Below are 13,894 nucleotides of genomic sequence, written 5' to 3'. Positions count from 1 at the left end.
GTTTACTGTGGGGACAGGGCCCATTTTCAACCTAGGAGCTACAGCCAGTGGTGTGAGAACAGAAGCCAGATAACAGCAAGCACATGGACATACCTGAAAGCTGGTAAAGGGGGGGAACCTCCCCCTATTCTCTCTCCTACACCCTGCGGTCAATACCAGTGAAATAATCAAAGAGACAGCAACAATTATCCTACTTACTGGGTAGCTGCCGCCTTCCTTATGCTGCCCTGGATCTAGAGAAAAAGGACTAACAGAAACCAGGGCTGTCAGGCCTCAAGCTTTACGCTAACATTTCCTCCCAAACAGGGACACAGAGACACAAGAGACGCAGGCCGGTGTAAGTGGCCATGAAGAAAGGGCTCAGGGCAAAAAAGCAAAGGAAGCCACGTGGCAAAGTGACCTCACTGTAACTACACGCCCCCAACTCCCTTAGTTCTCAGCTTCTTTCTCCTCTGGAAGTGGCCAGTGGGTCCCAAACAGCAGCACTCACGCAAAATTAAGTAGCAAATGGATACGGGAGAAGCACTTCCAATCTTTACATATAGCTCACTGAAAAACAGTATAACTGGTATTTAAAGTTACCAGCCACAGGCCTAAAAACTGCCTTTGGAAAAAGGCTAACATCTGAAAGTGAATAAAAATAGGAAGAAATTAGCAGCCAGGACTACAAAGACATTTCTTTTTTTCTGACACATGTATGTTGGGTTTATAATCATTTCTTCTTTCTCTAGTGAATAGTTAAATATATTAAGTTTCTCTGAGCTCAATGTTCTATCCGTCACCCACATTTTCAACCTTAATCACGCATTTAAAAAGCAGTCGGTTTTATAGACTCCGCTAACATAAATGACTAACTATATGACAGCACTAAGGTCAACAATGCCTTCCAAAACCTCGGAAGAAAAATAGGTACTTCTCCACTGTGAAACCCCTGGATAACAAAGTGTTTGCACGGTATGGCTCAAAGAGTTAACTTGTAACCAACTCCCCTTTTTCCACTGTAAACTCAGAAAACAGGGACGCCTGGGTGGCTCAGTGGTTGACCGTCTGCCTTTGGCTCAGGTCATCATCCCGGGTCCTGGGATCGAGTCCTGAATCTGGCTCCTTGCAGGGAGCCTACTTCTCCCTCTGCCTTATCTCTGCTTCTCTCTGTGTGTCTCTCATGAAAAAATAAATAAAATCTTAAAAAGCAATTAAAAAAATAAACTCAGAAACAATACCCACGGGGGTTTAGGATGGGCAGCTGGTCATTATTGGCAAAGCATTCCCAACATGTAGTCCCGTCCCATTCCCAACAGCCTGCGTCCACTGTACACTCACCTCCATGATCCCAGTATAATATGAAAACGGTGTTATCCTCAGGCCCTTTACCATAATATCTGACAGATGGTAAGGGTACAGCATGAGGTGATCACGACTATACTTTAGCAGTTCCTCATAATATTTGCGTTCATCTTTCTTGACGTGTTTAACTGCGGAAAGAGAAAAAACCTCCAGTTTCAGGTGTCTTACAGTTACATGGAATTATAAATATAATTAAGTACTTCACAATCCAACATTAATTAAAAATAAAAGCATCGTAGTCCGAAGAGAACAGATAAAATGATCTGAGTTGGAACAAAGAAACAATTATGCCACAAAAACAGACTTCAGAGTACACAAGCAAATCTGTAACAGGACAGATAAGTAGAGAAATAATTCCTACTAAATCAGAAAGCTAAGAAACCAATCGTGGAATGTCCCCTCCAGAAGATGCAAAGCACAAGCTAGGATTTATCACATCCTTTACTATATTACTTCATAAGAGAGCCAAACTGAATTTCAATGAAGTCTATTTCAAAAAATTACTTGATAGTTTGTTTTTTAAATGTGAAAAGACTCCCAACTTCCCTGAAACAGATGTAAATTAAAAAACCACCTCTGAAACACTGTGCTTAAAATGAGAGTAACATATGGAAGAGAAGACTACCAGGGCAAGAGAGCAGACTAATCAATGTCATCTGATAAATAAAAAGCAAACATTTAAAAAAAAAAGTTAAAAAACAAAAACAAAAACAAAAACAAAAACACACAGAACCAACTATGCTTAAAATCTGTTCCAATTATTACAGAGTTTTCATTAAATTTATATCTGGAAAATTTACAGGAAAAAAAACACCCACAAAACCCCAAATCAAAAACTAGTAAGAACTAATGTACTTCTTCTCTTCTGGCTTATTTTCTCACCTAAAGGGAAAAAATAAAACCTGAATTGAGATTAATATTCTATAGGTAAAATGAATCTACAAATGATACTCTTAAAAAAAAAAAAAAAAGAAACTGAATCAGATTTAGAAAGAAAAATCTACTTGTTAATAGAAATAAAAATTGTTGTTATGTGGGTCAATACAGAGCTTCTTAAAGTCTATACAGGGAATAATTTCAGTTCTATGAAATATGAATTGAAAACATAGGATTAATGAAAATGGTAAACTGCAATAGTTGTCTCCACCTTGATGTAAAAATGTCTCTACTTACCTAAGTTGTTTCTATATCGTAACTGATTGCGGATACTGTAGAGGACAACCTGCTTTTCATATTCTCTCTGTGAATTTCCAAGACTCTGGAAAAAAGATTCAAATAGTTTTAAAAACAGCTTCTGAACTAAACAACAGTACTTTTTTCTCATATAGTTTCAAAACCATGCCCCTTAATTTCATCCTAATACCTCTAATTTCCAGAACAAAGAATATTTTCTTAAATGTTTTTTTTTCTCTTAAATGTTCTTATACTAATTATCATTCTATAATATTAGAGCAAAAATTCAATGTGTTTATTTTTAGCTTGCCTTTCTAAAAGGACTTACTGAAATCACCTAAAGTATTTAATATCAAATAAAAGAGCAATCTGAGAGGATAACTTCATGAAGTTAACAAAACACTAAGTTCAACTTATAAAGATATCTTTCTTTACTGTTCCTAATTTGTGTGTGTTGAATGAGTGGATGAATGAACAGACGGATGGACAAATGGAAGGTTTCTTGCATCTACATTTTTTAAAATTGAAGAGCAGCAACTAAAGGCAGACTCCTGTCTGCTAATTATTTCATCTGAGGATTATGATCATTAAAAATTAACATTTCTGGAGATTGTTTGCTTCAAATGTACCTCTAAATGATAAGAGGACTTCTTTTTTTTTTTTTTTTTAAGATTTATTTCTTTATTTGAGAAAGAGAGTGAGAAGGGGCATGCATGTGCATGCACACAAGTGTAGAGAGGAGCAGAGGGAGAGGGAGAGAGAATACTCAAGTAGACTCCCTGCTGAGAATGGAGCCTGTCCTGGGGCTCAATCTCAGGACTGTGAGATCAAAACCGGAGCTGAAATCAAAAGTTGGACTTGAACTGACTGAACCACCCAAGTACCCCAATAAGAAGACTTCTTAAAAACAGCATCTCCTTATGACTTTGTTAAAAAATATTTTAAAAATAAATATTTAAAAAATATTTAGGTGATTTTAGAATTCTGATTTTTTTAACAAGTGAAAACCTTTCTAGCTGTGCTTTGGTGTTTTAAATTCAAAACTGGGCTCTCACGAAAGCAAAGAAAAAGTATGTATGATTACAGTCAACATTATATTCAATGTCCAACCATAAACTTATTTGAACATATGACTGCTATCTCCCTTCTAATTACTGGGTATGCTGTAAAATCAAATTAGACATCTTGGGAAACTAATAGCAAAAAGATCAAAGGATTCAGTTATTATACTTCCTACCCACGGGTCTGAAAGCCAAGGTAAATGTTCATACAGATACTTTCACCAAAGGCAATCTTCACAGGACAGGTAAGACTCACATTTGAATAAACTGGCACATAACTGGACCCACTGGTGGGATGTATTTTAACAAAAAAGTGATGATGTGAGAAAACTAAAATTTTTCTTCCTGCATCTAAATTAGTTTGTTAATTAGTTTATCAGGTTAAACTGTGACTCACACTACTGCCAGGATATATGTGTTTTTATTTTTTTCATCTGTTTTACTGTTACAAGTGGTTAGGAGCAAAGCTCATTACAGAGAAACTACATCCTCTATGCAGCCAGGGTCAGTAATGAAGATATTGATGGGAGTTAAAACACTGGGCTTTCTGTATAGGGTCTCCTCTAGCTTTGCTGCCAAATAAGTCTCTTTCTCAAGGAACACAAAACACACACAGAGAACACACAATTTTGGTAGAACCCTAGCAACTTCCACACTTGAGGTTTTGCTCATTTTAAAATAAATCTCTTAATTTATCCCAATTTACAATCATTTTCTCCCTTTCTACCTTCATTCCTGGTAATTCCAGAACAAAAACTGTGACCAACAAAAACTGTAATCAAGGCACTCATACAAAATATAAGGGCCTGTTATTTGTAAGCTAGCTAGAGAATACAATGTTTAAGCATCTAAGGCTTTGTGTCAGGAATTATCTAATGACTGACTCTGATCAATATATTGCATATAAAAGGCACTGTAACTGATGCAAGAGAGACATAGGTACTGGCTGTAGAACAACCACTGTGCATCAGATTATGCTAACAGCAAAAAGAATTTTTCTCTAAAGACTCCTCTGCTCCTACAAACCCCAATCACAACCCTTCACAAAAAAGATACGCACAATTTAACTGACCTTTCTTAGATGATACAGAACCTTATAAGACTTTCCTTAAAATAACTATGAATAGTTTTTGAAAAAAATAACACAAGATGCTGATAAACTATAGAAAAACTCTGAAATAATGGCCTTATCTATAACGTTTAACATGTTTTTTTTTAAGTCTTGCATAGCCCACATTACAGAAAAACATTCACCTCATCCATATAAAAGCTATTCGCTTTATGCACATTTTTTAAAAATCCGAAATCCCTCTTCTGGCTTGATAAACATTAAAAAAAAAAAAAAAAATCTGAAATCACCTTCCCCCCAGCATTCAGAAGTGGGAAATGAGTCATTTCCAAAATAAAATCATCGAAGCTTACTGGAAACTCTATCAAAGTACTTACTATCTATAATGGCAAAAAACAAATTCCTCTCAATAGTACACCTTCCCCCCAGCATTCAGATGTGGGAAATAGTACTATTTCCCACTTTTAAAGTGACTGAGCTTTATTTAGGTCCCAGAAAAATATCTCTGACTGATACCATCACTCATTTGCTCCAAAAATATTTTTTTAATTTCTTTTAATTTATTTATTCATGATAGACATAGAGAGAGAGAGGCAGAGACACAGGAGGAGTGAGAAGCAGGCTCCATGCCGGGAGCCCGGCGTGGGATTCGATCCCGGGACTCCAGGATCGCGCCCTGGGCCAAAGGCAGGCGCTAAACCACTGAGCCACCCAGGGATCCCCTGATCCAAAAATATTTATTAAAAGCCAGCCATGTGATAGGTGTTCAAAATACCAAAGCAAAACAAGCAATGTAAGCAGCAAATGCAACATAGTGAGGTAAGGGCTATGGATGAGAAACACAGTGTTTCAGAGAGTCAACTACTCCGGATTTCTGTAGAAGGCCAGAGAAACCTTCCTGGAGAACTTCTGACATCCAAGAAGCTACAAGTAAGTATAGGAGACAGGTAGTACAGGATTGTGTTGGCATTTTAGAAATCTCACCCCAGTGAAGTGTGAGGAATGAATGGGAGGGAGCCCTACACTAAGAAGAGAGACCAGATAGCTGATGTAGTAATCAAAGGTGGAGCTTGACCTAGGAGGAACAGTAGCAAGGCTTCATAAGATCCAAGGAAGTAACTTGTACAGATGGGTTTTCCAACACCTTCTATAAGTGGAAGCTTATCCTAAGCTAAAACAGCTACTCTTTTAAGAGATCTTCCCAAAACAAATTTTAACTTAATGTCACATTTCTACCTAATTATAACACTGATCTGCAATTATTTTTAATAGTCATGACTAAATTTTAGATAGGCTTTTGCCAATACTAATTGAAATCAATTATTCATGCTAAAAATAACTGAATCATCCACTCTTTCTTCCATTATGCTACATTTATTGTTGTGAAAGGAAAAGCAGAGAAAAGATGGAAACAAAGTAAAGGATTGTTGGTTCTTCCAGTTGTCTTTGGATACATCACAAAACCCTAAAGGACAGAAGTACCAAAGCCCTCATTCAGGCTGAACAAGAGAAACTTATTCTTTCAAGTTTAGAGCTTTGTTCTTCCAAGTCAAGATAAATGCCACATGGGCAGCCACTGACAACTTAAGAATTCTTAGTTCCTTGATCTTTCGACTTTCTCTTCTTGTTCGTTGCCTATCTTACAGTGAAAGCACTTTCCCTGCCACACAATGCATCGCCAGAACCTTAAATTACTCATTTCCTAGTACTACACCCCCATGCTGAAGGAAGAAGCAAAGTAATAATGCTATATACCATCACCACCACCATACCAGATTTCCCAAATATAACTGCCCAACACTAATGGCAAACAGAATTCCACTCTCAGCCAAGCAGGAAGGGAGGAACTTGACGGCCAATCTATGGCCAGAGAAACAGCGCCTTCTATGCATGCACGCAGCATGTAGCACTACCTTTATAAGATTCAACACCACCTGCCCTAAGAGGTGCTACTTCATTTATCTGTTTACTGTCTTTACTAAAACGTAAGCTCCAGGGTCTCCGGCAGGGTCTCTGTCTTGTCGACCGGTGCAAACTACCTGCACCCAGAACAAGGCACAGCATGCAGGTGTTCAGTTAATACCTGTTGAGCAACTGAGTGAAAATGACAATCCGGTAATTGAGAATGAACCCTCAAAAACAAACAAACCTTCTGTCACTCTTGTTGAAACAGCTCTAATAAACCTGTTTCGTCTCGAGGATAAAGCCCAAAAAATCAAACTAGGAAAGCCCCTTCGGAATCTGGCCCTGCCCGCTTTTCCAGCCTCACCTGCTACCAACCTCCCCTCAGTCGCAAAATCCCACCTCCAAACCTCGACTTCCCGTGACACGAAGTCGCTCGCCACTCTCAAAACACGCTCGCTCTTTCGCCCGCCCAAGCCCTCAAAAGAACTTTCCCCCGGGAAATCTTACACCTTTTTATCTCGCGTTCGTCCTAACTTAAGGCCCAATCTCCCTGCCTCCTGCACACAGCCTGCAGACGCTCCCTGGACAAGCTCGTACTCCCCTGTGCGCCCACACGGACGGTAACGCAGGTACGTGTGAGCGGCTACCATCCTGTAAGGTTCGTTTCTCACCTATGCCCCGCCGTCCCGGAGTTCTTGGAGGTCAGGGGCCCTGCGAAATAGCTCTCGCAAGTACATAAGCCAGCGCCTGGTTTAAACGAGGCTGCGGGCAAAGGTGCCAGGCGAGTCCGTCCCGTGCAGCCACGGCCCCATCCTGCCCCTGCGGCCCCCGAGCCGTCCCCTCCCAACCCCTGACCTGCAGGGCGCTCCCCCCGCGACCGCGGCGGGGGAAGGGCGGGAGCCGCCGCGAGGGGCAGCCCCGGCCCGCAGGTGACGGCAGGGCGGGGCCCCGGCCCCGGGCTCTGGCCGTACCTGCCTCACGTTGGCCGGCAACTTGCTCCAGGGGTAGTTGTGCCGGATGTGGAACTCCACGTCTATGTTCATGATGCCGGGGGCACGGCCGGCAGCAGCCGAGCCCGCAGCGGGAACGACGCCCCCCGCCTGCCCGCCTGCCCGCCTGCCCGCCCTCGGCCTCTCGGGGAGCCCGCGGGAGGCCCCGGGCCTCACACGGCGGAGGGCAAGGGCTGCCCCATGGCCAGGGCTCCCGACAGCTCCGCGCTGCCGAGCCACGGGGCACCGGAGCAGCAGAGACCCGGGCAGCAGCGCCTCTGCAGCTCCAAGTTTCTTCCTAGTTTCGGCCCGCCGGAAATGGCTTTGGACTTGCGTCACTTCCGCCCGCTGGCGCGAGGCTGGAGGGGCGGGACTTCGAGCGGCCTCCGCCCCGCCCCCTACGCCCTGGGGGCGGGGCCAGGACGTGGTGAGAAGCACCCGGTAACCGCCCCCTGCCCACGTGCTTGGCTCCAGCTGTCGGGGCCCCAATGCATGAAGATAAATTCTCGGGTTTGCGTTGCCATTGTTGGATGTCCTAGTTTTCTCCAGTTTCAGGCGCTGGAGTAAGTTGTGCAAGAATGATGGGCTTGGGGGATCCCTGGGCGGCTCAGCTATTTAGCGCCTGTCTTTGGTCCAGGGCGTGATCCTGGAGTCCCGGGATCGAGTCCCGCGTCAGGCTCCCGGCATGGAGCCTGCTTCTCCCTCTGCCTGTGTCTCTGCCCCCCCACCTATGTCTATCATGAATAAATAAATAAAATGTTTAAAAAAAAAAAAAAAGAATGATGGGCTTGGGGAGGAAGTCATAGCCAGCCTTAAATAGGTGCAAGAGCAATGAGCCCTTGCCCTCAAAGCCAATCCGGAAGAATCTCTTTAATCAGTGGTGTTGGGAAAACTGGACACTTACATGCAAAAGAATGAAACTGGATGGCTATCTTACACCATACACAAAAATAAATTCAAAACTGATAAGAGGCTATAAGACTCAAAATCATAAAATGCCTAGGGGAAAACATAGGCAGTAAGTCTTTAACATCAGTCTTAGTATTTTTTTTGGGGGGGGGGGTGCCAGTCCCTTCAGGCAAGGGCAACAAAAGCTAAAATAAACAAACGGGATTACATCTAACTAAAAGCTTCTGCACAGCAAAGGAAACCATCCACAGAAGAAAAGGCAGCCTAATGAATGGGAGAAGATATTTGCAAATCATTCATCCAATAAAGGGTTAAGATCCAAAATACATAAAGAACTTCCACAATTTTGTATTTAAAAAAAATACTGCCAGAAGGGGGGGCGTGCCTGCCGGAAGGCCTCTTGGCTTTGGTGCCAGCATATCAGTGCTTCGCTGCCTCCAAGTCTTGCCACGGCTGGCAGGAGTTTTACCAAATGTAAAGTGTTGTCTCACTGGCCATTGGAATTCAGAGACTTCTTTGCTTATTACAATGCCATCTGCAGCAAGGAAACAGGCCAGGTCAGCAGAGTTGACAAGGAACTCATCATCATGGTGACCAGCCTGGCCAACAAGTGTCCATACAGCATGGTTGGTGGTCCACAGTGCTGAGTAATACTTGAAGAACCCTGTGCTCCCTGACCAGGTCTGTACAGACTGGAGAAAATCTGACCTCCCTGCTCCAGAAAAAGGCAATGCTGGAGTTTGCACTTATTATTTCCGGAGCTGATGACATAACAGATAACCATTTCAAAAAGCTTGAGGTACATGGCTTCAATAAAGATGCCTAGGATATCACTGCCATTTCAGGTTTTTCTTACCATGTCCAACAACCTTGTTCATTTTTTCAGTCTTGTTCCCAACAAACAATTCTATTAGATGGGCAGAACCAATGATGTCAAAGACATCAGGAGGGACCCTGCTGTTCCCAAAGTATAAAAGCCTACTCAGAAAGACCAGTGTTTACATTTCAAGCACATTGCATTATAGGAAGTGATTTTTAAAAAACATCTAATCAGTGGATCAGGAAGAAAGTAAATGAATTTGCTCCCTGCTTGCTAGATGAGATACATCCTAAGTGTTGGGAGTATCCAGAGACATGTGATACCTGCATAGAGGAAATGTTTGCTCATTTCAGGAAACCTTTGCCGATTGTTTCCTGGTATTGTGATATAAAAGGGCTATCAGGGCAAAGAAGTTCAAATGATGCTTTAGATATTACTGATGAACTAATATCTATGAAGTTGAGCAGCTGAAGTTGAAAAATTTTTAGCACTCCGAAACAGTGTCACATAGAAATTGATCTATGTAGACTGTGATTTGCAGTCAACTCCTTGTTAACATGACATGTTTGTATTTAAAGGCTCTCAAAGGCAGTGGGTAAAGAGGAGCAGTCACAGTTAAAGTTAATCTATCTTCAGTGCCTGAGTCTTACTGAATTTCCAGTAATTTTTTTAATTGATGGATTTTAAAATTATGGCTATCTCAATAGAATTTTGGTTCTTATGTAATCTATTCTGATTTTAGGTTTTAGTAAAAATTATTTGGAATTAGCGAGGACTTACGTGTTAAATAGAAGCGTAAGAAAGAGAAAAAGCACACCAAACCTTGGCATTACTCAATGACTTGTTCTGTGTCATAGCCACCACTGCCTTTTTGGTTATCGTCTCAAGACTCATTCTCATTATCTGACTGATAGAGGTACATGCAAACCTACTAAATTTTCTCTTCCCATCTGGCTTCTCCAGATTTTCTACATTGTTAGTGAACATTTCTTAATCATTTTTGGGACCATAGTGTATTAATTTTGAATTGCCCGAACTATGAAATCTGATTATCTTGAGGTAGCATGAACTTTCATTGCACACCTTGTGTTTTTGTTGTTGTTGTTGTTGTTGTTGTTGTAACTATATCTAAAACACCTTGGAACATGTAACCTTTTTAAATTGTCTTATTTTATCTATTAAAATCAATTTAAAAATTTAATTAAATTTTTGTTTAAATTTTGATTGAAAAATGGACAGAGGACTTGAATAGACATTTTTCCAGAGAGGAGATACAGATGGTTAAAAGACACATGAAAAATGCTCTATACCACTCATCACCACAGTGAGCTATCACCTCACACCTGTCAGATTGGCTCTTATCAAAAATACAAAAAATAACAAGTGTTGGTGAGGATGTGGAGTAAAGGGAACCCTTGGGTACTGTTGGTAGGAGTATAAATTGATGCAGCCGCTATGGAAAACAGTATGGAGATTCCTCAAAAACTTAAAAATAGAGCTACTGTGCAATCCAGCAATTTCACTTCTGGGTATTTATCTGAATAAACTAACAACACTAACTCAAAGAGATATGTTCACCCCAATGTTTATTGTAGTGTTATTTAACAGCCAAGATATGGAATATTTTTCAGCCATAAAAAAATGAAATTTTGCCATTTGTGACAAAATGAATGGAGCTAAAGGGTATTACGCTAAATGAAAGAAGTTAGAGAAAGACAAATGCCATGTGATTTCACTTATATGTGGAATCTAAAAAACAAAACAAATCAACAAACAAGACAAAACAGAAACAGACTCATAGATACAGGTAACTGTTGGTTACCAGAGGGAGAAAGTTTTGGGGAATGGGTAACATGGATGAAGGGGAATAAGAGAAACAAAGTTCCAGTCATAAAATAAGGAAGTCAGTGGGTTGTAATGTACAACATAGGAAATATAGTCAGCAATATTGTAATGACTTTGTATTGCGACAAATGGTAACTAGACTTTTGGTGGGGATCGTTTTGTAGTGTATAAAAATATTGAGTCACTATGATATACACCTAAAACTAATAAGCTATTGTATGCCAATTATATTTCAATGGAAAAAAAATAATCTAATTATAAATGCACTAAAATGTCTTAACTTTTTTTTTTAAGATTTTATTTATTTATTCATGAAAGACACAGAGAGAGAGACAGAGACATAGGCAGAGGGAGAAGCGGGCTCCCTGCAGGGAGCCCGACATGGGACTCCATCCCAGGACTCCAGGATCATGCCCTGAGCTAAAGGTAGATGCTCAACCAGGCATCCCCAAATTTCTTAACTTTCTATTCTTACATCCCACATCCATTGTTAGACACAAGCAAAAAGAGAGAGAGAGAAATATTACCTGTTTTTAAAGTCTTTTAATATGTCCAGATTTCTTCATTTACATACCATTGGGAACTCCTCATGGGTATTACAAATAATGCTAAATATAAATCCCCATATTTCTTTGATTACAAAAAATTAAATTATATCAATAGCACAGTAATCAATATTTTTTAAATGACATAAACCTTATTTAAGTCTACTGAGAATTTGATCTCTTGGAATTAGTGGAAAATACTTTAAGAGAGCAAGAGTCCAGGGGACGCCTGGATGGCTCCATTAGTTAAGCATCTGCCTTCCGATAGAGTCACAATCCCAGTGTCCTGGGATCAAGCCAGGCAACCGGATCCCTGCTCAATAGGCAGTCTTTCTCCCTCTCCCACTTCCCCTGTTTGTGTGCCCTCTCTCTCTCTTTCTTTCTCTCTCTCTCTCTCTCTGTCTCTCTGTCTCTCTCTGTCAAATAAATAAAATCTTTTTTTTAAGAAAGAGTTCTGAAATAAAACACTTATTTTGAAATAAACCCAGATCTGTTACCTATTTAAAAATAAAAATGTGGGATCCCTGGGTGGCTCAGTGGTTTGGCGCCTGCCTTCAGCCCAGAACGTGATCCTGGAGACCTGGGATCGAGTCCCATGTCAATCTTCTGCATGGAGCCTGCTTCTTCCTCTGTGTCTTTGCCTCTCTTTCTCTCTCTCTCTCTCTCTATCTCATGAATGAATAAATAAAAATCTTTTAAAAAATAAATAAAATAAATAAATAAATAAAAATAAAAATGTGAAAAATTTCATAGCATTGGACCCCCATTCCCCCACCAGTCAGTGAAGCCAAGGACAGGTAATCTGGCTTAAAAAGAATGTGAGCTCTCCTTGGGTCATATTCTTCACTTCTCCCTACCACCTCTGTTACAGAGACTGTCCATTGTGAAAACTATCCCACTTGTGCTTCATTTATTTTGGAGTGGACAAATATTTCTGTATTCTTCTACGATGAAAGTTAAAAAGAAAAGATCAAAAGACCTAGCTCTCTTGCATCATATACTTCAGAAATATTGACATTTGTAACTCCCTAAATATGCCAAACAGAATACCTGCCTCTCTTAAATGTGCTTCCCTGCTTATCTACCTGGAAAAGTTCTCATCCAGACACTGTTACTGGAACACTAAAGAATCAGGAGGTAGGGATGGAGAATCAGGAAGGAGCAAGAAAAATGTGGGACCATTTTTCTCTATATTAGGGAGTTTCTAGGATTTTCTTCTGCAAATGATGTAACTTGAGAGTGACAGTGGGTTAGAGAGAGGCAGAGGGATCCTCTCCATACAGCCTGCAAAAGACTGATATTATAATATTTATCTCTAGTATCAAAAATAACGTATTTCTGCCATCTGAAGTCCTTCTGTGTTTAGAACATTTCTGATGTGGGGGCTCCCGGGTGGCTCAGTGGTTGAGCATCTGCCTTCAGCCCAGGGCGTGATCCTGGAATCCCGGGATCGAGTCCCATGTCGGGCTCCCTGCATGGAGCCTGCTTCTCCCTCTGCCTGTGTCTCTGCCTCGCTCTCCGCTTCTCGTGAATAAATAAATAAATTTAAAAAAAAAAAAGGGGGGGGGATCCCTGGGTAGCTCAGCGGTTTAGCGCCTGCCTTTCTGTCCAGGGCGTGATCCTGGAGTCCCGGGATCAAGTCCCATGTCAGGCTCCCTGCATGGAGCCAGCTTCTCCCTCTGCCTGTGTCTCTGCCTCTCTCTCTCTCTCTCTCTCTCTCTCTCTCTCTGTCTCTCATGAATAAATAAATAAAATCTTTTTAAAAAAAAAAAGAACATTCTGATTGGAAATGAACATTCCAATATCAAGCCACTCAACTGAAGTACTGACCCATTGTGATAGTTTAAGTGTCCACTAGGGGTTGATCTCACACAACATTTCTATATCTAAAACCTGAAGATTCTTTGCTTCTTCATTTCTATTGACTTTTTAAAAATTTTTTATTTAAATTCAATTTAGTTAACATAGAGTGTATTATTAGTTTTAGAGGTAGAATTTAGTGATTCATCGGTTGCATAGCACACCCAGTGCTCATTCCATTACATGCCCTCCTAATGCCCATCATCCAGATGGCACCCATCTCCCCTCCAGCAACCTTCAGTTTGCTTCCTAGAGTTCAGCATCTCTTATGATTTGCCTCCTTCTCTGTTTTTATCTTATTTTATTTTTCCTTCCCTTCCTCTGTGTTCATCTGTGTTCTTTCTTAAATTCCACATATGAGTGAAATCATATGG

The 13,894-nt window shown here is 40.8% G+C and overlaps 1 protein-coding gene across 2 annotated transcripts in view; it reads right to left on the bottom strand.

Moving 5' to 3' along the window:
- The window catches only part of FAM91A1 (family with sequence similarity 91 member A1), a 42,757-nt gene extending 34,923 nt beyond the window's left edge, over nt 1-7,834 (bottom strand). The window contains exons 1-3 of one of the 2 annotated variants that reach the window (XM_038555451.1): nt 7,524-7,834; nt 2,518-2,602; nt 1,321-1,472 (exon numbers count right to left, since the gene is read on the bottom strand). In XM_038555451.1, coding sequence (XP_038411379.1) covers nt 1,321-1,472; nt 2,518-2,602; nt 7,524-7,595 — 309 coding nt within the window. In that variant the 5' untranslated portion in view covers nt 7,596-7,834. The remainder of the gene's footprint in view (nt 1-1,320; nt 1,473-2,517; nt 2,603-7,523) is intronic. The other variant, XM_038555450.1, reaches the window with a different exon arrangement.
- Between the last annotated feature and the right edge of the window lie 6,060 nt (nt 7,835-13,894).

The sequence above is a fragment of the Canis lupus genome, chromosome 13, assembly GCF_011100685.1.
Source record: "Canis lupus familiaris isolate Mischka breed German Shepherd chromosome 13, alternate assembly UU_Cfam_GSD_1.0, whole genome shotgun sequence".
NCBI lineage: Eukaryota > Metazoa > Chordata > Mammalia > Carnivora > Canidae > Canis > Canis lupus.
Note: the sequence above shows the minus strand (reverse complement) of the source record. Positions and strands in the feature narration are given on the sequence as shown.